At 35.8% G+C, this 27,483-nt stretch overlaps 1 protein-coding gene across 2 annotated transcripts in view; it reads right to left on the minus strand.

Moving 5' to 3' along the window:
* The window catches only part of TTC21B (tetratricopeptide repeat domain 21B), an 82,645-nt gene that overhangs the window by 45,879 nt on the left and 9,283 nt on the right, over positions 1-27,483 (minus strand). For both annotated transcript variants that reach the window (XM_057744561.1, XM_057744563.1), the window contains exons 5-15: positions 26,264-26,386; positions 23,389-23,546; positions 16,727-16,811; positions 15,308-15,406; positions 13,348-13,540; positions 12,823-12,920; positions 12,304-12,504; positions 8,716-8,845; positions 5,141-5,298; positions 2,880-3,104; positions 1,063-1,301 (exon numbers count right to left, since the gene is read on the minus strand). In XM_057744561.1, the coding sequence (XP_057600544.1) occupies positions 1,063-1,301; positions 2,880-3,104; positions 5,141-5,298; positions 8,716-8,845; positions 12,304-12,504; positions 12,823-12,920; positions 13,348-13,540; positions 15,308-15,406; positions 16,727-16,811; positions 23,389-23,546; positions 26,264-26,386 (1,709 nt within the window). The remainder of the gene's footprint in view (positions 1-1,062; positions 1,302-2,879; positions 3,105-5,140; positions 5,299-8,715; positions 8,846-12,303; positions 12,505-12,822; positions 12,921-13,347; positions 13,541-15,307; positions 15,407-16,726; positions 16,812-23,388; positions 23,547-26,263; positions 26,387-27,483) is intronic.

A 27,483-nucleotide genomic window follows, 5' to 3' on the forward strand; every position in this document is an offset into this window, starting at 1 on the left:
CAAATAATGTGATGCTAAGTCTTTAATGTACAATATCTCATTTAGTTGGTCCAAAAACTCTGAGAAAAGAAAATTATTTCAATTTTATAGATAATGCTGAGTTCACTATAACTAACATGTCAGATCTACTTGGAAAAAAAAAAAAAAAACCTATGCTTTTAACTACTACACTATAGTGCATCCAGAGACATCAACCCTATTTTAAAATACTGTCGTATCATTAGAGATGACAGTGCTGATCTTTTAGAAACATCATAGAAAATATAATTTAGATAACTCCAGTCTATCCATCTACACAGGGGATGCCATGCAGTCTCTCTGAATCCCTTAGCACCTACAGAGGACCTGAGCAGCATGTGGGCTCTGATATTTACAAAATATAGACGAACCAATACGACTTAACTCATCAACATTTTACTATTCTCAAGGATAGAAACAATTTTCTCTCAACTGGAGTGTGTGCTTGTATCTTTATCTTTTTGTTGGGGGAGAAATGTAAGAACAACCCGTGTGTACATGTGCACACCCGTGTGTGTGTGTATGTGGGGGGGGGAGGGCGTATCCCAGTTACTCCTAAGGGCATCAGTGTATGACACTTTTTAACCCCCTGCCACTTCTGTAATCCATAACTTGGTGTGGTTTATACTAAGCCATAATTTTCTTCTGCTATAACTATGATACTGAGCGTTAAATATGATTATATAGCCCCTGAATTGTTACATTACATAATGCTTTTAAGCTATTACAATACATGTAGTTGTTGCTCTTTCCCTTCCCACCCAGGAAGATTCAAGGTCCAAAAGTAACATCTGATGAGGGAGGAGAGCTGAGAAAGCAGAGTAAGCCACAGGTTGAAATAAATCATAATTACTATGATTTACATTTTAGGGAGAGTGAGTAACTCAGTTAGAGTGATTGTGTTTGGTAGTAGTAGAAGGAAACAAGAACACATTAAGGAAGGGATCTATAAAGTATCTGCAAAGCAGTTAAAAGAAAGAAATTTGGGGATTAATTTCAGGAGATAAATGTGTCAAAGCATAATGGGTTGAAAGAACCATTTACCTGTAACAAGTGATATATAACATTTTCTCTTTCCTGTGCTTCAGATATATATCTGCCATTTTCTCTTTGGCCTCTATGAAATAAGGCTGTTCAGCTGTAACATTCCGAAGCATGCTTAAAGCCCGCTCCACGTCTCCCTGGGCCAGAGCTAGGTCTGCGTTAGCAATAGTGACACGCAGCTCTTCAGATGTCCCAGAAAACTCGTGGATGGCGTCTTGTAAGACTTTGGCTGCCTCATGCTGTAAAGGTGAAATTAAAATGACATTCCAAATTTCAACAAATTACATTACAAACTAAGGTTTTCTACTAATACAGAATGAACAATAAATGCTAGCACAGTTATGATGTTTGTGAAATACTGATAGATTTTTGAAAAGTATAAAAATTTAAAACTAGAGACCAAATTAAGATGGCATTTATAAAGATTGGCTAGCTGAAAAATGTTCTCATAACTAGGACAACAGAAGTTGCTACATAAGAGTTCTTGCTACTATAATTTAATAAACACGTACTTTGCACCCTGCATTGTAAATATTAACCCATTTAATTCTCACAAAAATCCTCTGAGGTTACTATAATCACCCCCCCCGCCCCCACTTAGCAGTAAGGAAAATGAGATTCAGACAGTTAAGAAGTTAACAAATGACAGAACCAGCATGACTCCAAAGCCTACAGTCTCAGCCACGTTCATTACTGCATCTTCAGTGGGATGCAGTCCACAGGCACCTTCTGTACCTGATGGCTGTTCATTACCAGCAGATTGCTTTATTTCCTACACTGGAACATCATTTTTGTTATACCCCAGGTGAACAGATTTCCTGATTTCCAAATCAGTACCTCAATGAATCTAAAATGTCATTTTTTAAAATTCATCTCAACTTTAGAGATTTTAAAACATTCTGATTTAAGAAATGTTAAAATATGGAAAAAAAAAAACAGTGCACCTTAGAATCAACTATCTACGGTAGAAATGGTTCTTCTTATTAAATACATTTTACGTTAATTTATTAGTGAAATAGAAATTCTTTGAGATTTGGCAAGTATTTAGACACGGCCTTCTTAATTTCCACTAAAATATGAAATAACTGATTAGCAACAGCTGCAACTTAAAAAAAAACATATAAATGATGTTAAGATCCTCATTTTCTACAAGGTTCTAATTCTTTTCTCAGAATTACATTATTTGCTTTCTTTCTATCTTTCAATCTACCTACCTATCCTTCTACCTATCTGTATTATTCTAACTACTTTCCAAAGTATCTGATTTTATGATCCATCTGTATTTTTTAAGTATTTTTTTAAGTATTTAATTTTATGATTGTCCTATTAGTTTACCAAAGTTGCATTACTTCAGTGGTTCTTTTATTTTCTCAACTATTGGAATTTCAGATTGGTACTTTGATTTTATTCCAGGAGCACATCTGTGTGTATGTGTGTGAGCCCTTTTAGGAATCCACGGAATTATAACTGTATTAGTATCTTTTATGATAGCCAATGTAATCATACATTATATTATTATACACATTATATTAATACATACCACAGTACATATTACATTATATTATTACTTATATTACACATGCAGTATATATCTATCATTACATCTCATGGTAGCCAATGTAAGTACACTGATACATGAAGTCATCCATCTAACTTCAGGGGCTACAAAAAGTACATATGCTGGTGCCAAGTGATGAGAAATTTTCTTAACTTTACCCCTCGGTCAAGGGAATCATTTTAGCTTTTTCACTTCCTATGACTATATACACTTGAATAACAAAGTTCAGATCTGAGTCACTGAATTATACTTGACCTACCTGTTCTCCATTTAAGCGGTGAACCTCTACCAACTCAAGAAAGATTGATAAACGATGGCTTGCATCGACTTCAGTTTTCTTGTATTTCGACTTTGCGGGAGCTCCAATTCTCCTCATTCCTGGTAAACTCATTGCGATATGCAGAGTTTTAATTGCTTCTGTTATTTCTCCCATTTTCTTTTGTGACTGAGCTTTTATCAAGTGATATAAAGGATATTCTCTCACCTGAAAAAATAATATTGAGAAATAGTTCCTTGGAGTGCTTACAACATCAGCACATAGTTTACAATCCATTGAACGTTATAATAGGACCTTTGAGGACAGTCCACCCTGTGATTGTATGTGTGAGATCTATGTCTGTCCTCTTGTTCTGATCATTTATTGTATTAAATCAGAATTCAGGTAACCTGCCACTACCCAGTGCTCCCCTGGTAGACAAACAAGTTAAGGGCTTCTACCATGATAGGAGAGAAATTGCACACAAAGTTCATAAGGCTAGCAAATATATTCTAAGAAATTATTTTAGTTTTCAGGAAATGAATTTCTTTATCTGAGACTTGTACTGAAATAAAGTTATCAGATTTCTACACACTTTCTTCGCTTTCTTTTTTTATTTTTTTAAGCTCTTTATTGGAATATAATTGCTTTACACTGTTGTGCCAGTTTTTGCTGTACAACAAAGTGAATCAGCTGTATTTATACATATATCCCCATATCGACTCCCTCCCACCCTCCCTATCCCAGCCCTCTAAGGCATCACCCATCATCGAGTTGATCTCCCTGTGTTATGCAGCAGCTTCCCACTAGCTATCTGTTTTACATTTGGTAGTGTATATATGTCAGTGCTACTCTCCCACTTCATCCCAGCTTCCCCTTCACCCCCCACCCCATGTCCTCAAGTCCGTTCTCTACATCTGCATCTTTATTCTTGCCCTGTCGCTGGGCTCATCAGTACCATTTTTTTAGATTCCATATTCATGAGTTAGCATATGGTATTTTTCTCTTTCTGGATGACTTCGCTCTGTATGACAGACTAGGTCCCTCCACCTCACTACAAATAACTCAATTTCCTTCCTTTTTATGGCTGAGTAATATTCCATTGTATTTATGTGCCACATCTTTATCTTTCTTTTGTTTGTTTTCTAATTTTAAGATAAAAAATTTCAGGACACGTTAATGAAACATTGGTTTTACCCCTTGATACCACTCCAAAAACACGTAGTAATAAAGCTGCTGTCTTTATTTTGGCTAGCAACAGCATATACAGAAAAAATGAGAGAATGACAAAAGGTGAGGAAGGAGTCAAAGGGAAGAACATGGGCCAGAATGAGCTGATGTGGCAGCCATCCAGCCTCTAGGATGGCTACAGTCCTCCCAGGGCTGGGTTCTGAGCCGTGGCTAGGCACTGCATTTACCTGAGGGCCCCGTGTAAACCATCGTGCGTATGCTCTCCTCTCAGAGATTCTGGTTCACTGGGTGGGGCACTGGCACTGGGGTCATGAAGCACCACCAGTCTTGAGAACCACCATCCTAAGAAGGAGGCATTCTCTCCTGTAAACCTTGCCTGGAACTTGAATTCTCCAGTGCACTAAAGGGTTCTCACACTGAAAGGGCTCAGGGCACTGCCAGCCAAAGCGAACGTCTGAGCAGCTCCTCCATGACTCCAGGTCGCTCAGGAAGCCCCTGAACCTAGGCTTTACCGTAATGCTCAGGGATATGGGATGTTCACACTGAATACCTTGGACCTCAAATCACATACCAACTTTCAAAATGATTAGGCATTCTTTGATGATGTACCTAAAAAGAAGTTATTAAAAACCAAGGTCCAAGAAAGCAACAGGTAATAAAATAAAATCCTCATATATAAAAATATTTGGCACAATGCTCTATAGTTTACGATTATCATTACATATATTCATATTGCATTTAATGTTCACTATAATTGTAGGGCATTATTATACAAATTTTATAGAAAAGAAAACTGAGGTTCAGAGAGAGATACACGGAAAGACCAGACACTGATTCCAGGTTGTTTGTTGCCAAGTCCATATAGTTTTTTAACTACATCACAGTTGTCTCCACTTTTCTCTCCTACTGCTAATGAATTCAAAATAGTTTCCAGTAAAATATGTATTTATAAAAAAATGCATTTATTAGCTAAATATTACAGGCTAAAGTACAAAGTAGTTGAATATGTAAACATTTGCTAAAGGTTCAAGGGGAAGCAATATGTCTTATCCACTTGAGTCTGGAACACTTACCTTAAAATTATAGCTCAGACAAAGTTCAAGGGACTGAGAACACAATTTGAATTTTTCCTGAGACAAATAAACCTGAGCCATCAGGAGATGTGCATCTGCATAGGAAGGGCTGTGCTCTAGGCAGTGCCGCAGGTTATTAAAAGCTGCTTCAATGTCACCTAATGTGGAAACAAAGCACTATTATGATAAACAATGATTCAGAGGAAACCTGAGAGAAGAGGGAGAACAGTATTTAGTCTCTGGATAGTCCTGGTGTTTGAGCTTAAAGTCCTCTGTTCATATGGCCTTCGATCAACCTCTAACTGAACCAGTCAGCTTCTTTTTAGTCAGCATGAAAGAATAGACCTAAAGCCAGGCCATCCCTTGGTCATAAGAAGCAAATCAGGAAAAGTATGTGAAAAGGTCAGAATCCATCACCACTGCTACTGAGAGCCCTATAAATGCACCTTTATTTTCCTGGTCAAAAAAAAAAGTGTTTTTAATTTACAATTTCATTAAAATAAGTTATGTAAAACACAGAAATTTAAATAGTTAGAATGTTATTGTGCCACTTAAAGAAGATTTAGTCTAGTAATCATTCTTGGCCAGAAATTCTACTACTGTACATAAAATAACAAAAAAGGCATAAGGATATACTCCAGAAGTTTAGAAATGTGAGTTATAGATTTATCAAATGTTTTGGAAACACACCAATTGTACATCTGGAAGTCTTTTTTTTTTTTTATTGTAGTTGATTTATAATACTGTATTAGTTTCAGATGGATAGCATAATGACAGCATTTTTGCAGATTATATTCTATTAAGTACATCTAGGAGTCTTAAAATAGAAGGAAATTATAAAGATTAAAGTGACTGGAGTATTGGACTCTATCTTGGGCTGACAGGGTAGGAAGAGGCTTTTCAGAGAAATAATAGCATAGACTCTAGGTGCTTGAAGTTTCATTACACAACCCACACTGATTTGCATTTAACCATCCTATAAACTGGCCTTAAGTAGGTATAGCTAGGCCAACTCCCTATGTAACTCTCCTAAATTATTATCTGCTCAATTACTCTCCGTAACCATACCTGACACCTCAACGGACAAAAGAAGGCTTATAGTCAGGCCTTCAGTTCCCAAATGCTCAACTTTCTTATAACAGAAATCCGTTTAAACATAAAACATTTTTCTGAGAGGCAAAGGATTAACGAACAAAAATTTGACTGAGGTAGCACAATAACTTATTAAATATAGTGTCAAAATTAACGATCAAGCATAATAAATATTAGGTTATTTTTCATTGCAATGCAATCCAATACTGAGAACTGTGCAGACACAAAAAGAAGGGAAGATTAAGTATAAAAAATCTGCATGCAAAGTACTACCCCCATATTCTTTTTGGAAGGAGGAGGATTAAGGAGATAACTTGAAAAAAGAGGTTATTACCAAGGGGAAAGAGTACATAGAAAAGAAGGGTTTGCAAATAAGAGACTGAAAAAAATGAGGACTGTATGAATAACTGAGATCATAATCTCTTCTGTTTCTTCTAAAGGTAAGGAGAAAGGATGTGTCCAGTTAGCTTCAGGAGGCCACTAAGTATTTAAAAATGGAGAAATGGGTCATCATTGTTGGGAAAAACAGGCCATATAAACAAAGATCACAACAACATCATTCTTATCTAAGAGCAGCCCAACTTCTCTGGAGGGAAAAAGTGGAAGAAATTTCTGTCTTGCAGTTCTGTCTTTGTCAGGGTCTTCTGTAATAAAGAATTTGGCTGGCCTCTATCCTAGGTTCCAGGGAGATAGTCTCTAAATCTTGGACTATCTCAAGCAATAGGAGTGTCCCTGTTATTCATGGTGAGCCCTGATAGTTTATGATAATGCTATGACTCAGGATAGGGGCTGGTCAAGCCAGAAGGACCAACCCTGTGGTTAGAAGGGTAGGGCTTTGAGCCACCATCCCAGCCTGGCCTGGGGAGAGGGGAGTGGAGACTGAGTTCAGTCACATGGCCAAAGATTCACTCCATGTCTGTGTCATAAAACCCTAATAAAACTCTGGACACTGAACCTTGGGTGAGCTTCCCTGGTTGCTGATGTTCCACAGGTGTTGTCATATGTCGATGTGTCGGAAAGTTGACGTGTCCTGACTCCACAAGGAGAGGACAATGGAAGCTTCACCTTTGGGACCCTCCCAGCCCTCACTCTCCACATCTCTTCCTTTTGCTGGTTCAGATGGGTAGCCTTTGCTATCTTAACATTCTAATCCTCAATATAGTGCTTTTCTGAGTTCTGTGAGTCTTTCTAGTGAATTAACGCACCTGAATTGAATCATAAGAACCCTTAAACGTATAGCCAGCTAGTCAGAAGTGCAGCTGGCCCCGGGAACCCCTACACTTGGCTGTTGTCTAACATGAGGGCAGTACAGTGGAGGACTGTGCCCTCATCCTATGAAGTCTGGTCCAACTCCAGGGAGTTGGCGCCAGCAGTCACTGCAGTTAGCAACTTAGCAAGAATGCTGCTATTTAGACACATGCTGGCACTGTTTCACATTATTTCAGGCTGCTCTTTTTAAAAACGGGGTTAATATACAAGACTTTCATTCCTAGAGACTTTGGCAATTAAGCATTACTATATTGAAATTAATTTATATCAAAATTCAAAATAAATGAGTGTTTAATAAATTACTCACAGAACTCAAAGCCCCAGTGTGATCACCTAGTAAGTGACACCCATTCTTAACTGAGTTCTGTCACATGGCCAGAGATTCAAGAAGAAAGTAGAAATATCACATGGCTCAACAGAATTCAGTCGGAAGAAGGTATCAGTCACTTTTTACTACTAGAGTATTTTAGAAATGAAATAAGATTTTGTGACCATTTAGTTCTTTTTTAAAAACAGTTAAAACTGAGATCCAAAAAATTAATAAAGTCAATCTCTTAACTCTTTCTATTACGTATAAGAAGTAACTGTTCATGAGAATGAATACATTTAAGTTGGTTTCTGTCCTATAGGACTTTAGACTTAATTTACTCTGTACAGCATTCAGTCAGCAAAGACACAAATATATCATACGGTGGTCTATTGTTATATACGTTGTCACAGATATGTTTCTGTCCTGAAAACTGAAGGTTATAACTGAGATTATTTTTTAAAAGCTATGCATAACCAATCACAGAAACTAAATGGGAATTAATCAATTTCTTAAGGGCCTGAGACCAGGTAAACACCATATTTGGTTATGTCAGTGAATCATCAATTATAGATTATGATCTGTTCAAAGGAAAGATTAAAGACTACCAACTGTTATTGACAGGTCCTGGTACCATATGATGGACTTTTTTTTTTTAAGTGGTAGAACTGTATTTTCCCAGAAATTCATGTGAACCACCAAAATTTGCAGTAATTTTTTTAAAGAATTAAATAGTAAAGAAAATTATGCAGTTTTATTTTGGATAAAAATTATTTATCTGTGCATATGTAAAATGTGCATTTTATGCGACTATTCACCATATTTGCAGAGTGCTTAGTTTGTTTATACTTGTTCTTATCAACATCAGAATATAAAGGTTATTTTAAGCTTTTAATGTATACCTTACCTGACAAATATTTCACTTTTGCTATTAGGAAGACAGCTTGCAGAAGACCTGGTACAGTTCTTACTACAGTCTCCAGGATTGAGGTACAACGTCTGAGAAGTGGAGAAAGAGGTTGTCCAGGACTTGCAGGCTAAACAAAACAAATCAGCGGATCATTTTACAAGTCTACAAGAGCATCTAGCTAAAAATAAACACATTAATTGTAATGTGAAGAGCAAAACCACATTTTTTCTAAAATTTTTCTTATTCTATTTATTGCCCAATATCTTTACTATGACTGAACTAATACAAAGTTATCTCCCTGAGATCTATGAACAGACTATGTAAATGATGGCTTTTACTCAGAAAAATAATTGTGAAATTGTTATACAGTTACTAATTTGGTAGCATATGAAAGGAGTGTATCTGTTCAAAACTTTATCAAGGAAACAATCTGTTGAAAGGAGTGATAATGAGAGGCAGAGTTCCTTTCTGGAATTGAGAGTCAAGGCAATGTGAATTCTAATGCTAAACCTGCCTTGGGATTTACTCAATTCAATAACTTGCACCACCCCCTAGAATACTGTAAGGTCAGGTTTTAGAGAAATCAGATTTTGCCATGCTAGTAAAAATCTGAAGGTAGAACACACTCATGTATACTATGCCAAATGTCTCGTACCTTCACATTCCCCACTGTTCTGCCTGCGTGTTGTAGGCCCTCCATTTTTTTTCCTCTTTTTATTAACAGTGACTACAATAACTAAAGCAGTACTAGACCGCTTTTTTATTCTTTTAATGGCTGTCTACTCAACCAATCTTTATCCAGCGGTTATTCACTCACAACTAGGAAATGTGATGTTAGCGTTTAAATATCAAACGTTCCCTCTCCCTGTTTTGCCTCACTAATGCCCCTTCGTTTACTGAAGGATGGTCCTCCCACCCCCACCGCCGTACTCTCCACATATACAGATTCTTCACTGGAGCGCAGCCTCTTACGGACAATCACTCCTGCGAGGAGCCACTGTTACTGACAAGAACGTGTGGGATCTTCTCGCTGTGCTGAGGCACCAGAACACGTGTGCTCAAAGGATTTTCAGAGTACGACTACTGGGGCCTAGAATACTTCAACTTCTTGAAATTTCTACAGCACTTATAAAATCTATGTAAGAAAATGCAGCATTCTTTGTCTTACACAGTCCTATAGCAGTTTCATATTTAGTTTTGCCTCTTTCTTACAGCCAAGGGTCTTTATGTGTCTTGAAGATCAGACTTCTAAAACTTCTTCAAACAGTAATGGATACAGAGTATATTCTTAAAACGTATTTATTTTTTCAGTGTAACTAAAAATAATGAAAGCATAGATAATAAGACAGGGTTCTGGTGATGTTCTTTGCCACTTGCTAAGAAATACTCACTGAAAACCACCATTTTTACTGTGATTTCAGAATGAACCATGGAGAAAATCCAGGGCCTATATGGACAACATCTGTTTGATTAAAGAAAAGTACATAAAAGGGCTAAAGTAGTAGAAACAGAACTAAAGAGAGAAGTCTGCCTTTCTGATAGTTCCCCGTGAAAACAGCATTTTAAATGCTAACTAGATTCTATCACGCTGATAAAGGTTATATTACGGAAAAAGGGCATGTCTGTGGACTAGGGACCCAACTGCCACTTAACACATTATTTCTTGCTCCTTGTACAGTTCACTCTCGGCACAGCTGCCAGAAGAATCCTTTTAAAATGTTGAACTGGGTCATGCAGGAAGCGCTCCGGTGGCTCCCTACTGCACTCAGAACCAAAGCCAGAGAAGTTACTACGGGTCTCCTGTGCTGAGACCTCGAGGAGACTGCTTTGCACTTGCTCATTCCATCCCGGCCACACTCCTCATGTCCTTTTGGGCCACTGCATAATGGCTCCCTTTGCTTGAAACACTCTATACCCATATTCCCACACAACCTTCACATTTTTGTTCAAATTCTACCATCTTAATGAGGCCTACCCAAACCATCTTATCTAAAATTACCACCCCTTTTCACCCTCTTCTGTTATTTTCTTCTGTGATCCTCTAACACACTATATGCCTTGACTTGATCTTATTATGTCTCCTCCTAAGGAATGTCGTTTGTTTTTACACAACTGCTTCCCCAACTCTGAACAGTGCACTGGGTACGCTGCAAGCATTTGCTGGATGAATTCTAAATACTGCATGAATACTGAAAAAACCTTTCCGACCCATGAGCAACTGAAAAGAGATTATGACTGGAGAGACTGAGATCAATCCCAAGTGCAATTCCAGAGGGGTTAGTTGAAAAAAAAATTGGGTTATGAAAGTCTAGAAGAGGACATGATGATTAATGAAAGGCCGCATAGGTTCCCTAAGGGAAGGTCATTATTCTGATTGCTTTGTTAACACAGTTACTGAAGCTGTAAATCAGGGAGAATGCTAAACACTATGCTTTGAGGAATGAAGTTGATGGTGCCTGTCCTGGTATCCCTGTGCTGAACTGTGAGTTGAGTATAATGAAGTCAAGTCATCTGCTTACTGTCTGCAATAAAGTGCTGCCTGATGCATGCCCAGCAACTTGGAAGGAACTCCCTGTTAATACAACAGAGGGCCCCACTCAGTTCTACTCAGAGCTAGGTAGGCAGATGATGTTTGACAATAAAGATCTGTATAAAGTAGATCACAATCAGGACCCAAAAGGGTATGGCAACCTGGGATTACGGGATAAATCTGGGGAGATAAAACTTCAAAGGGGTAAGTGTAGAGTCCTACACTTGGGTCCAAAGTTATAGTGAAAAACAGATCTAAGGACTTCAGTTAACAGTTGATTCAATAGGGATCAATAATGTAACGTGATTCACATAAAGGAAGACGAATGGACATCCAGAATTAGGGAGCAGTGGATCTAATCTAAGTCCTGCAGGCCACATCCAAACTTGGAATAGTGAGCTTAATGAGGCACGGATAAAATGAAGAATTTCCGCAGGCTCACAACCAGGGTTCTCAAACTATGTCATAAAAAAAATAAATGGTTGGAAACCTGGAATTGTTTAGAGGAACATGAAACTAATTTCCAAAATCTGAAGTTCTGTTTTATGAGTGAGGAATGATCCTTGTCTACACTAAGTAACTGGACTTGCTCCATGTCACTCCGGAGAGCAGAAGTAGGACAAGTAAACGGGTAAATTTTTTTTAACACAAAGTCTGACGTAACATAGGAAATACAATCTAAATACAGTCTAAAATACAATAAGAACCACATCTCTGAGTGCATCTAGAGATAGAATGGGCACTTAATGAGGATGTTATGGAGTAGATCCAAACACAAGGTGGGTGGCTGAATTAAATGACTTCTAATAGTTTGTTTAAATTTAAGACTTTAAGGTTTTAATTACAAATGAATATTTGTAAACTAATGCATTTATTAGTTGACAGCAGTCATTACTGTAAATATTTTCATTAAAAATAATTTCACTTACTATAAATACAAATACTTCCACTTTAAGATGCCAATTATAGTCTAACATGTAGAACATAATTTATTAGCACGTTTTATTAAACATCATGTAAATGCATCCTTGAAAATAGGTCCCAGAATTACTTACCTGCATTGGACAGAAATTCAGATATTCTGTAATAATTTCTAGCAAGAAATCAGGATTTAACTTCTCAAAATACTGTATGCCAAGAGGTAAATCTTCTAAGTGTGAAAAATGAGTGTCTAGGACATCATTTAACAAATTAATAACTTCTTCTTGTTGTTTATTTTTCTTCATAGCAAGAACTGCATGTAAATAGGTTAATTCCTGGAAAATAAGTAGTTTTCATAAATTATTTCATGCAGTTATAAAACCATTTATTTCTACTTAGATTTCAAAAGTGTATGAAGTGCTATATATGTGCAGTATTCATTCAAACTTAAATATTAGCTTGGGCAAAGTTTTAGAATCTTGTGGGAGAATAAAGTCTAATTTTGCATGGAGGTAAATTAATAAGTGTAATTACATATTAAAATTAGTGTACATTAGTCCTCTAAAACCATTACTAAATATTAAGACATTTAAAATTTTATAATATATAAACAGTAGTTAGGACCTGCCGTCTGATAAAATAAAATACTATACCGCCGATTTTCCAATAGACTGCTGAATTTCACTAAGGAACTCTAGCTGCTGATCTGCATCCTGTAGTTGCCCTTCTATTAATTGACACTGAATAAATCCTAAAAAAAAATAGACAAAAATGGTCAAAATTCACATCATTTCAGGCACGTACATTTCAAGCTAACACAAACAATATTAATTAAACAAGGGCTTTTTTTTTTGCCATAATACAAAGTTTTAGATTAAAAAAACAAAGAAAAGAGTGAAAGAAAAGAAAATGGGTAGCTTTGTACCCATAGAAAATCAGTTACTAAGGTATTCATAATTTATGGGTATTATCTCATAAAAATCTATTTTCTCAAGATAGTATTTAAGAAGTAAAACTTTTATTTTTAAAGGTACATAATTTTTTTCTGTTGTAAACAGTGGAGAACAGTTTAATTTTAGAAAACCATAAAATATGTCTTTTCTTCTTTAAAGGCAGGTATTAAAAGCAATCATTACTTGCTTCTGTATGAGGAACACTCATAGATATGGCTGTCATACCAATTAGTGCAGAGACACTGGTCTCATCTAGTGTCATGGCAGTCTTATACCACTTCAAGGCCTCTTTTATTTTCCCTTGTAAGATCATTTGGTATCCAAGTTCTGTAGCAAATTCTGATTGCTGAGGAGTTAAACTAAAAGCTCTTTCTAGTAACGTTTGGGTTTTTTGAAGAATGAGTTGACTACGTCCACACTAAAAAGAAAAAAAAATTTAGTTAGACTAAAATACATCTACTCAGATGGAAGAATTCATTTTTTCTAAATGTACATATAAATAATTTGTATCTCACAGATGCAGAATATAGGGAAAAAAATTATATCATAACCAAAGAAAGATAAAACTGCTCTATTTACTATCTAGACAGTGTAGCAAGAGCTTATATCCTATCAGAACTTAAATATCCTAATGAGCAGTACTTGTAAAAACCAGCTATCTTGAAAGTTTACTGCTTCTAATAATGTTCCTGCACAAGTATACTTTTTTAGAGCTCTTTTTTCAAACTGTTCATGACTGTCCTACAATCAGAAAAAAAAATCATTACTTTAAGGTTTTATTTATATGTGTATATATATGTTTCTCTCTATATATAGACATATATATGTATATTTTTTATTGAATCAAAAAACATATATATATTTTTTATTGAATCAAAAACTAGGACAAGGATCTCCTTTACCCCTAAAGATAAGTGTGCACCTAGTGAGAATCACGCCTTAGAACCTTCTGAAAAAAAAAACTTCAAAAATATTTCAAGAAATGGAAATGCTGTTAGAGTAATAAGTATATACTTTTTGAACATAATTTTGAAGAGTTGTTACTTACTAAAGTGTTTGAATTGTTGTAAACTAATAAAAACCACATGTCTGGCAGTCGGTAAATAAAAAAGGTAAATAGCCCCCTTAACTCAAACTTCTGTAATAGTGGGGGGGGAGGGGCAGTTCCTCTAAATTTCACATGATCTAATGACCTTTATTTTCAAATAAGAAGATACAGTTTATTCATGTCATTTAACAATTTATATCCTTGACTACTTTCTTTCAATTTTATTTTTTACTTTTTTAAAATTTATTTTATTGGCCGTGTTGCATCTTTGTTGCTGCACATGGGCTTTCTTTTCTCTAGTTGTGGCAAGTGGGGGCTACTCTTCATTGTGGTATGCAGGATCCTCATTGTGGTGGCCTCTCTTGTTGTGGAGCATGGGCTCTAGGCACGTGGGCTTCAGTAGTTGCAGCACATGGGCTCAACAGTTGTGGCTCACAGGCTCTAGAGCACATGCTCAACAGTTGTGGTGCACAGGCTTATTTGCTCCACGGCATGTGGGATCTTCCTGGGGCAAGGATCGAACCCGTGTCCCCTGCATTGGCAGGCAGATTCTTAACCACTGAATCACCAGGGAAGTCCCTCAATTTTACTTTAATAATTATTTTACTTAGTGTGCCCTTTTCCTTATTTATCTTTTTCTATGTTAGTTAGCTTCAATCCTCTCATTTCTTGTATTGATTTTAAGATTCTGCCATATTTTTCTCTTCCATTCTCAATTACCTTTTTAGTAAATAAAGTTATTTCTCTACTATCATTTAAAAAATAAGATAGCAACCATTTCCCCCACCCAAATATTCTATTACCCACTTTAAAACACTTAAGAAATAGTTTTAAAAACAGAAAACAAAGATCAACCGTAATCATAAATCCTATGCTCTGATTCCCATTTCCTTTGTCTGAAAGGCACTTCCTTATCCTTAAAGGATTCATAAGTACTGCTTCCTCCGTGAAACCTCCATGATGGCTTTTGATAGTTGGAAACTGTATCTCTTCTGAACTACCTTTCTTAAGAATGTACCACTTATTTATAGACATATCATATTTTCACTCTAGGTCATAGGCTTTTTGATGCCTCAACATTTATGACTAACTTTATATTTCCAGCTACAAATAACAGAGCTCTGTTGGCACTCTTACAGTTCTGCTAAAGGCCACTGTGATCTTATAAAAAAGTTGAGCATTCTGTGGTTCCATGACATCCAATGCATTTCCTAAGTTTTCCAGCTTGGTGGCAGCCTAAAAAAAAATATTCAGTATAATTTTAAAATAGACTAAAAGAACACAATACATGACATGCACACTAATAAATATTATTATTAATATTTTAAAAGATCTTTGCTTTTACAAATTCCCCTTCTTCCAATGAAATCTTATATACTGCAAAAGGACAAAAGGTCCTTTTATAAAAAGTTCAATAATTATAAATAAATAATAGCATTTTAAAATGTGTTTCTTTAATAGCTGTTTTTGAATGGAAACCTTTCGGTGGGTAGATACCCATAATTCAATTAACTATATACACCAAGCTTTCTCTTCATAACTAACTTATGACACACATGAGATATGATAACATATTTACAAACATTAATATTATATGAGATCAGTCCTTGGATTACTATATAGCCTGGTTTATATTTAAAATATTTTCTAGAACAGAAAAATCATTAAGATACTCACCATAACTCGAGGTATGGGAGGGGGCGGGGGGTGAAGGGGAAACTGAGAAGAAGCGAGAGAGTAGCACAGACATATATATACTACCAACTGTAAAATAGTCAGTGGGAAGTTGTTGTATAACAAAGGGAGTCCAACTCGAGGATGGAAGATGCCTTAGAGGACTGGGGCGGGGAGGGTGGGGGGGACTCGAGGGCGGGGGAGTCAAGAAAGGGAGGGAATACGGGGATATGTGTATAAAAACAGTTGATTGAACCTGGTGTACCCCCCCCAAAAAAAAAAAAAGATACTCACCATAAATAATTTCAATGCCTGGAAAATTTACTGAAGAGTTGCTCCTAGACTTAGATTCTTGTAGTATTTACTGAAGTACTTACTAGGTACTCTCACATTAACCAATTTAAACAGACTAAATCCCAGTCTAAATCTATTACCTGTTATAATATTATTTACAATGGGATTTCATCCTGAGCCCATTTAACTTATGTAAGCTCAACAAAATTTTAAAAATACTATGAATTATATTTCGTGTATGCTCTCTTCTATACCCAGTATCGCTTGTCACACTTATTATACATATTACTGAACACGAGTATTACCTAGAAACTGCATGCTATGCTATAAATAATAATTTTAAAAGTTTTCAAGGGTAATTTAAACTATATAATATTTTTGTTTTACTAGGTGATTTAAGACGCCCACCTCTTTGTTAACATGTATTCCTAGGAATCAACTAAAAACTACCACACACAGTTTCTAAAAGAGCACTTCAAGGCTCTAATGTATGTGCATGTGTGTGTGTAACTAAATACATACTTATAAAGATCTGAAGAAAAAAATAAATATACACTTAATATGGGAAATATAAATACTACAGCTTACCTTCTCTATATCCCCCTCCCTACACAAATAGTAAAGGGCCAGCATTCTTAGTGCTTCCACATTCTGATTATCTTGAAGCATTAACCTGCAAAAAAAATTTAAGTTAATGTTGAAATAAACTTACGTGTTTTTATTTGATGGCTTGAAAAGTTGATTTGCTGGTCTGGCTATTCCACTATCTAAATAAATAATTTTAATTAGTAAAATGACATTTTTCTTTATGAAAATGATCACTCTAATTATTTAAATCAAAAAGGAATCTCTAGATCTTAATTTTAATACGTTTAAGAAAGAGATGAATAGATTCTACCAGTCTCATTAAATCCTGCAGGCCAGAAGGGAGTGGCATGATATATTTAAAGGGATGAAAGGGAAGAACCTACAACCAAGAATACCCAGCAAGGATCTCACTCAGATTTGACGGAGAAATCAAAAGCTTTACAGTCAAGCAAAAGCTAAGAGAATTCAGCACCACCAAACCACCGCTATAACAAATGCTAAAGGAACTTCTCTGAGTAGGCAACACAAGAGAAGAAAAGGACCTACAAAACAAAAACACAAAGCAATTAAGAAAATGGTAATAGGAACATACATATCAATAATTACCTTGAATTTAAGTGTACTAAATGCTCCAACCAAAAGACACAGACTGGCTGAATGGATACAAAAACAAGACCCATATATACGCTGTCTACAAGAGACCCACTTCAGATCTAGGGACACATACAGATTGAAAGTGAGGGGATGGAAAAAAATATTCCATGCAAATGGAAATCAAAAGAAAGCTGGAGTAGCAATACTCATATCCAATAAAATAGACTTTAAAATAAAGAATGCAAGAGACAAGAAGGGACACTACATAATGATCAAGGGATCAATCCAAAAAGAAGAGATAACAATTATATATATGCACCCAATACAGGAGCACCTCCATACATAAGGCAAATTCTAACAATTATAAAAGAAGAAATTGACAGTAACACAATAATAGTGGGGGACTTTAACACCCCACTTACACCAATGGACAGATCATCTAGACAGAAAATTAATAAGGAAACACAACCTTTAAGTGACACAATAAACCAGCTAGATTTCATTGATATTTATAGCACATTCCATCCGAAAACAGCAGATTACACCTTCTTTTCAAGTGCACGTGGAATATCATCCAGGATAGATCACATTTTGGGTCACAAATCAAGCCTTGGTAAATTTAAGAAAATTGAAATCATATCAAGCATCTTTTCCAATCACAATGCTATGAGACTAGAAATAAATTACAGGAAAAAAACTGTAAAAAACACAAACACATGGAGAATAAACAATACGCTACTAAATAACCAAGAAATCACTGAAGAAATCAAAAAGGAAATCAAAAAATATCTAGAGACAAATGACAACGAAAACATAACAATCCAAAACCTACGGGATGCAGCAAAAGCAGTTCTAAGAGGGAAGTTTACAGCAATACAATCCTACCTCAAGAAAAGAAAAATCCCAAATAAACATCCAAACTTGCACTTAAAGAAACTAGAGAAAGAAAAACAAACAAAACCCAAAGTTAGTAGAAGGAAAGAATTCATAAAGATCAGAGCAGAAATAAATGAAATAGAAACAAAGAAAACAATACCAAAAATCAATAAAACTAAAAGCTGGTTCTTTGAGAAGATAAATAAAATTGATAAGCCTTTAGCCAGACTCATCAAGAAAAAGAAGGAGAGGACTCAAATCAATAAAATTAGAAATGAAAAAGGAAAAATTACAAGGGACACCACAGAAATAAAAAGCATCATAAGAGACTACTATAAGCAACTATATGCCAATAAAATGGACAACCTGGAAGAAATGGACAGATTCTTAGAAAGGTATTACCTTCCAAGACTGAATTAGGGAGAAATAGACAATATGAACAGACCAATCACAAGTAATGAAATTGACTAAATATCTCCCAACAAACAAAAGTCCAGGACCAGGTGGCTTCACAGGTGAATTCTATCAAACATTTAGAGAAGAGCTAACACCCATCCTTCTCAAACTCTTCCAGAAAATTGCAGAGGAAGGAACACTCCCAAACTCATTCTACGAGGCCATGATCATCCTGATACCAAAACCAGACAAAGATACTACAAAAAAGAAAATTACAGACCAATATCACTGATGAATTTGGATGCAAAAATCCTCAACAAAATACTAGCAAACAGAATCCAACAATACATTCAAAGGATCATACAGCATGATCAAGTGGGGTTTATCCCTGGAATGCAAGGATTCTTCAATATACACAAATCAATCAATGTGATACACCATATTAATAAATTGAAGGATAAAAACCACAGGATCATCTCAATAGATGCAGAAAAAGCTTTTGACAAAATTCAACACCCATTTATGATAAAAACTCTCCAGAAGGTGGGCATAGAGGGAACCTTCCTCAACATAATAAATGCCATATACAACAAATCCACAGCAAACATCATTCTCAATGGTGGAAAAACTGCAAGCATTCCCTCTAACATCAGGAACAAGACAAGGATGTCCACTCTTGCCACTACTATTCAACACAGTTTTGGAAGTCCTTGCCACAGCAATCAGAGAAGAAAAATAAAAGGAATCCAAATTGGAAAAGAAAAAGTAAAACTGTCACCGTCTGCAGATCACATATTATATACAGAAAATCCTAAAGATGCCAGCAGAAAACTACTTGAGCTAATCAATGCATTTGGTAAAGTTGCAGGATACAAAACTAACACACAGAAATCTCCTGCATTTCTATACACTAACAATGAAAGGTCAGAAAGAGAAATTAAGGAAACAACCCCATTCACCATTGCAACAAAAAGAATAAAATGCCTAGGAATAAACCTAACTAAGGCGGTAAAAGACCTATACTCAGAAAACTAAGGCACTAATGAAAGAAATCAAAGATGACACAAACAGATGGAGAGATATACCATGTTCTTGGATTGGAAGAATCAACATTGTGAAAATGACTATACTATCCAAAGCAATCTACATATTCAATGCAATCCCTATCAAATTACCAATGGCATTTTTCACAGAACTAGAACAAAAAATCCTAAAATTTATATGGAAACACAAAAGACCCCAAATAGCCAAAGCAATCTTGAGAAAGAAAAACAGAGATGGAGGACTCAGGCTCCCTGACTTCAGACTAGACTACAAAGCTATAGTAATCAAGACAGTATGGAACTGGCACAAAAACAGAAATATAGATCAATGGAACAGGATAGAAAGCCCAGAGATAAACTATGGTCAACTAATCTATGACAGAGGAGGCAAGGATATACAAAGGAGAAAAGGCAGCCTCTTCAATAAGTGGAGCTGGGAAAACTGGACAGTGACATGGAAAAGAATGAAATTAGAACACTCCCTAACACCATACACAAAAATAAACTCAAAATGGATTAATGACCTCAATGTAAGGCCAGACACTATAAAACTCCTAGAGGAAAACATAGGAAGAACACTCTTCAACATAAATCACAGCAAGATTTCTTTTGACCCACCTCCTAGAGTAATGAAAATAAAAACAAAATAAATAAATGGGACTTAATGAAACTTCAAAGCTTCTGCACAGCAAAGGAAACTATAAGCAAGATGAAAAGACAACCCTCAGAATGGGAGAAAATATTTGCAAACGAATCAACAAAGGATTAACCTCCAAAATACATAAACGGTTCACCCAGCTCAAAAGCAAAAAATCAAACAACCAAGGACTTCCTAGGTAATGCAGTGGTTAAGAATCTGCTTGCCAATGCAGGGGTCAAGGGTTCAATCCCTGCCCCAGGAAGATCCCACATGCCACAGAGCAACTAAGCCCGTGCACCACAATCATTGAGCCTGCGCTCTAGAGCCCATAAGCCACCACTATTGAGCCCATGTGCCGCAACCACTGAAGCCCATGTGCCTAGAGCCCATTCTCCACAACAAGAGAGGCCACCACAATGAGGAGCCCGCACATCACAATAAAGAGTAGAACCTGCTCACCACTAGAGAAAGCCTGTGTGCAGCAACGAAGACCCAACACAGCCAATAAATCAATCAATAAAATAAAAATTAAAAAAAAATTAACAAACAAAACAAACAGCCAATCAAAAAATGGGCAGAAGACCTAAACAGGCATTTCTCCAAAGAAGACATATGGATGGCCAAGAGGCACATGAAAAGTTGCTTGACATCACTAATTATTAGAGAAATGCAAATCAAAGCCACAAGGAAGTTATCACCTCACACTGGTTAGAATGGGCATCAACAGAAAAACTACAAACAGTAAATGCTGGAGAGGGTGTGGAGAAAAGGGAACCCTCTCGCACTGTTGGTGGGAACGTAAATTGATACAACCACTATGGAGAACAGTATGGATTCCTTAAAAAACTAAAAACAGAATTATCATATGACCCAGCAATCCCACTACTGGGCATATACCCAGAGGAAACCATAATTCAAAAAGACATGTGCACCCTAATGTTCACTGTAGCACTATTTACAATAGCCAGGTCATGGAAGTAACCTAAATGTCTATCAACAGATGAGTGGATAAAGAAGATGTGGTATAAATGTACCAAATATACTCAGCCATAAAAAGGAATGAATATTAGTCATAAAAAGGAATGAAACTGGGACATTTGTAGAGACATGGATGGATCTAGAGACTGTCATACAGGGTGAAGTAAGTCAGAAAGAGAAAAACAGATATTGTATATTAATGTATATCAATGCATATATGCGGAATCTAGAAAAATGGTACAGATCAACTGGCTTGCAAGGCAGAAATAGAGACACAGATGTAGAGAACAAACATATGGACACCAAGGGGGGAAAGCGGGGATGGGGGCGGTATGTGAGATGAATTGGGAGTTTGGGATTGCCATATATACATTATTAGTAAGAAAAAAATATCAAATTGTACACTTTAAATACATGCAGTTTATTGTATGTCAATTATATCTCAAAGTCCTTAAAAAAACTATATAACAAGTTTATTCTTCATTTTTTAAATACCCTCCAAGATATATGCATGTATTTTATATATTATGTGGATACCTCCCACTCTGCCCCCCCACCCCTGCCCCGCACAGTGCATAGAAAGGAAATTTGGAAAAATATAAACATTGGAAAGTTACTTATGCCCAAATTGTGGGCTCCAAATACCACTTCTCAGCGAAAGGAATTAGATTGCCCTGGATAATAGCTGATACCTCCATGGGGCAGTAAATCCACAAAATAACCCTGGTACATCTTACCATACCCAATAGTAAGGGAACTGTCAAAGACAACTCGGGTCATGTCGAAAAGACTTAAGAACTACTAATGGCCAAAGGGAAGTCAATCTGAGCAATTATAATAACCAAAATGGTTAGAAACACTCCAGTTTAATCCATGTTATATAAACAAACAAATCCAAACCACTAATAAATCACCACTGGAGAATGCTAGAGATGCTAGGGACCTTTTCTGTCCATTTTTGAAACCTGGAAATAAGGGAAAAGGCTCAAGCATTTACCCAACTTTTCTTAACTATAACTGTGAACTATAACACTAGATAACTAACCAGCTAGAAGTTTTTTTTATAGGAGTATGGTAGCTAAGAAATGCAGAAAGAATGACATAACCATACTGTAATCCTAAACCAAGTACCCAGGTATTGAGCACCAATTGCTGCTAATATCACAAAGACAGACAAACAGACGTTATATCTCTTTTATGGAAGAACACATCAACACTTATGAATTAATTGCCAAACAAAAACTGAATGTGAATCTAACCAAGATCCATCACCAACTTATTGGAAATACTAAGAGGATAAGCAACAAGTTACACAGTTATATAGTGTACAATCAGTACAATTCACATCATGGAAAACCTGTGGGAAAAAAATACTGGTTTCTTTAACTTCACAGCAAGAAGAAAAAGAGGAGGGGATTGTTGGGCAGAACGAGAGAAAAGGAGGGAGGGAAGAAGGGAGAGAGGGAACCCTCCAATGCCTTCACACTTCAGAAGAAACACCAAAATCCTCACAATGACCAAGAAGACCCTTCATGACCTGGCATCCTTGCTCCCTCCCACCCTCTGCTCTGACCTCACCGCTGAGTCATCTTGCTCCTTCCCATCCTTAACCACATGACACGTACTCTTGCCTCAAGGTCTCCGCACTTGCATTTGCTTCTTTCCACAGTCTTGTCCAGGATGTCTGCATGGCTTGCTCCCTCTGTCAAATGCCATCTTCTCATAGGCCTTCCCTGACCAGACCATAAAATCAAAACCCTTCCCCCCCATTCCCTATTTCACTTCCCGACTTTATTTTTTTCTCCACTGCTCTTATAACTTTTTAACATACTACATAATTTCTTACTTGTTCTACTTATTACATGGTTCCTCTCATTTGAATATAAGCTTCATGAGGTCAGGGGTATTTGTCTTTCTGCATATAAGAGTATCTTAGAATAGCTACTCAGATATCTATGTAAATCAATAAATTTAGCCTTTAAAAACAATGCAATGTCAAGGTTTTCCTCAACTCTATATTGTTTGAAAAAATCAAATTCAAAAAACCTTATAAGAAAAAAATACACATAGATTTTCTTTTTTCTTGAAATTATAACCAGATCCAAAGATACTTGTGACATCTTTTTTTACTTAACCTCTGTGCTGTCTCAACCGTCTGGTCCCAATCCTGTAAGGCTAGTTGTAGTTTCATTTTCTTTACAAAAGCAGGAAGGAAACTTGGGAAGTTCATGATTATCTGGTTCACAGTCTCCAGAGCACCTGAATAATTCTGGCGCATCTCAAGGCATTGTGCCTAGTGGGAGAAAAAAAAAAGTGACATCAAAACTGTGATCAGATATACTAAGGTTCTCACAGCAGTTTTCCTGGAAGAGGTAGAATTCTAGTGTTTAACATTTTCTATATTTTTGTTTTCTGACCTTTCTGTAAGGAATAATTATCACTTTTATAATCAGAAAAACAAAATTAGTTTTAATCAAACAAAATTTTAAAACATCACAGAATAAAAATATTTTATATAGTAAGTGACTATTTTAAAATCCACTTTTAAATAACTGAGAAATATAACTACAGCATAAAAATTTTGAAATATTTTCAGAAACAGCATAAAGAATGTCACTACTTATAACAGAAAAATTATCTTTTAGAATAAAATATTTCCAGGATACTTGCAAGTAGCATCTAAAACTAATACATTTTGTATCTTTTTAAAAAAGTCACTTTCAGGCTAAAGAAGATACGATTTTAAAGAATAAGCAAAATAAAGTGTGAAACTACCTCAATATTTTCACTTCTATGAATTATCTTAAGGACATAACTGTATAAGACCAAAAAGAAGCATATTTATGGCAGAATTATCTATAATAGAAAAAATTAAAATAACCCAAAATGGCCACATAAGATTAAATGATAGCATATTTACTTAATAAAATTTTAGGTGGCCGTTAAAAGTCATTATGTTAATTTGTAGATCCATATTTACTGACATGAAGGGAAAGCATTTACAATATAATAGTTTAGTGGGTTATCTCCAATGGTGATACTTATTTTTAATTCAGATATTACTGTATTCTAAAATTTTCCTACAATGTACATGTATTACTTTCATACTCAGAAAATATAAAGCTATAAATATAGTAAGTGCCTTAAGAACAGATGATGAGCCACATTTATCATATGTCAGATTTTTTAAAATGTGTTTCTGAATCTCCTTTAGGAATAAATTTAGTCCTAGAATATCTCAGTTCAAAATGAGCATCCAGCCTCAACAGATGCACAGTAAAACTGAAATCGGTTTGAGAGTATAGCCCCATGTGATTAAAGGAAAGTATGAGAAGCACCCAAAGATGCCACTGACTATGTCAGAATAAATGATCATTTAGATTTCTCAAGAGTGGACAAGATAACTTAAATATACATATACATCTTTGGAATCTGCCTAAATAACTGGTAACATAAAATAACAAAATCATGCTAATAGACCACATCTAATACTTTTTAGATCATCACCTCCCATATGAATGCAATATACTATGTTAAATGAAACTAAATTTGCTATATAATTGGTTCATATCATTCCTAGTTGGAATTTGACTAATGCAAGCCTCTTGCTGAATGAACTGAAAAATAAACACATAACTGGAATGGGTTATATAAGAAAAAAAATTTAAACCAGTCTAAAGTATTAGAAGAAAAAGGTAAATCCCTCCTAAGCTGCTTTTATTTAACACCTGAAATAGCCCTACCTTAGAAGATTATCTACTAGCTTGTCTTTAAGGAACAGAGGGGAGCAAAAATCATCAAGAAAAACTTTTTTAAAAACTTGCTAAATGCCCATAACCTCTCGCAGTGCTATTGGGCAAAACCTGACTCCAGTCAGCACAAATACTAGTTGTACTGGTGGTAAACCTCTGAACAAGCTCACTATCCACTGAGATTGACAAGAGCAATGTACAGACACTGGCAATAGCCAAGACACTAATAATTCCCTTTTTTATGCCCTCCCCATTACTACTAATTTAATACGGTTTCCCTAATATAAATTTAATTTCTTTTTGCTGAAATAAGAAAAAGATTTTTTAAAAAATTTAAGGCATTTAGAAGGCATCAACGGAATTGCAGAGAGAATCCAAATTAAACACTTCCTCCACCAATGATTTCTAACGACACTGCTACTTGGTCATCCCTTTCAATGTGAGTTAGATCATGTTATTTCTCTTTTCACTGCCTGCCCATCTATCTGGTCCAAAGCAAAAGCCAAAGGCTTTAAAGGAGCAGCCAGCCTCTCCTCATCCCCCCACAGCCACCTGCCCTGACACTTACCTTCTTTCCCTCTAGCCTGCACTCCTCTCTCCTTCGTTCATTCTGCTTTAGTCTCCAGGCCTCCTAGCAATGCCTTGAACATGCCTTAAGGTATCTGAACTCTGCTCCTCTATTTATAATGCTCTCCCCAGGTGTTCACAGGGCTCTAACCCTCACCTCCTTTGCTCAAATGTCACTTTCTCTGACCACATCACTTAAAATTGCAAGTTCATACCCCAGTTGCACTTCTCCCTCTTTCCTTGATTTATCTTTCCATTGTACTTATCACCTTCTAATAAACTACATAATTCATTTATTTTGCTTATTGTCTGTCTCCACCAGTGGAACATAAGCTCCATAAAAGCAAGAGCTTTTATTTTGCTCAGGGCATCCCTAATATGTAGAGGGACACCTCACACACATTAGACACATCATAGATGTTTGGTGAGTAAATAATATAGGAACCACCACAACTACCAACAGCAACAACAAAAAACAATTACAACTGTTCCAGGAATCAGGAATTTGGCAGGGAGTACTTTTCTCTAGTTTACGGCTCATCGTCTTATACAAACGTAAGTCCCTCCTGAAGGTGAAAATTGATAAAAGTAACATAAAAACTATCTTTTTGAGCTACTTAGTTTTGTTGGGTTTCAGATACATTACAAATATATCTTAAAACATCATTTTATTAATCTAAGTCCAACTCACCTTACCCAGCAGAGCAAAAATGTCATTTCCATCTTGTAATCCCTCTTCAAAATACCTAAGTGCTTTTTTTGTATAAGGTTCTTTTCCTCTTGTAATATCAAGCCATGCTCTCAAAATCTGTCCCTGTAAAATGAATAATTCTAATCATATTTCCATTTTTTTGGAAATGAAAGAAATAAGTGTCGATGAAGGAGGTAAACTTAGCATCATTTTTATTTGTAATTAGTAACAAAAATCACTCTATCATATAATGTTGTGAAAAATAAAACTGCAATAAAATCACTTACCAGCCTAGAGTCTTGGGAACTATTATGAATTTCAGCCTTTAAGATTACTACTGTGGTCAATATTAAGAAGCTTGTCAAATACTCCATTAATATTAAATAACCAATATTCTTACATGGGGCTTTTGCTAATAAATTAGTAATAATTGATTGCTAACATGTAATTCAATACATAAATAAGAATTTGTACCTCTTTCTGGGGAAAACAGACCAAATGAACTAAGACGGGAGAAAATAAGTGCCTTGCTTCACATTTATTAAAAATTAAGATAATTTGGCAACTGTCTCAATCTCTTTGACTAGTCCAGTGAGTTTCAAATGAAAGGATAAAATGGCCTCAGAAATTAAAAAATGTTTACCTTCAGAAATGTTAGTAAGCCAAGACACTGTACAGTTTATAGGATAAGAAGATGGATCTACTTTATTTTTCTTTTTAATGGCAAAGAAAAAATTATGAAATCTGCTTGTCAAGAAATTTCTAGGTTAATTAATAAACCTTATAAATCTTTAACTAAGATCATATTTACCTCCCTGTATTTCACCTGAAAAGACAGAAAAGAATACTTAAACGATGCTACTTGTACTCACTGATCATTGTCTTTAACTTGAATTGTTTCAACTACTATCTCTATGTGGATGATTCCCACCTTTATTTCCAGTCCAATGCCTCTTCTAATCTTTTCTCTTCTTCTTCCAAAACCTCCTCTACTGTCTCCATCTCACGGTTCTGCCACAGCCTGAAGTATCGCATGTCTTAAACCAAATACACCACCTCCCTCCAAGGTTACCTTCTCATCCCAATGTATTTTCTATTCATGTTAACTGGTCTCTGAATTGTCCAGGCTTAAAACCTCAGAGAGACATCCTTGATATCTGATCCCTCAATATCCTTCCTCCGCTATTTGTAAGTTGAAAAGTCTTGTGAGTATTTGATAA

Source organism: Hippopotamus amphibius, chromosome 8, assembly GCF_030028045.1.
Source record: "Hippopotamus amphibius kiboko isolate mHipAmp2 chromosome 8, mHipAmp2.hap2, whole genome shotgun sequence".
Classification (NCBI taxonomy): domain Eukaryota; kingdom Metazoa; phylum Chordata; class Mammalia; order Artiodactyla; family Hippopotamidae; genus Hippopotamus; species Hippopotamus amphibius.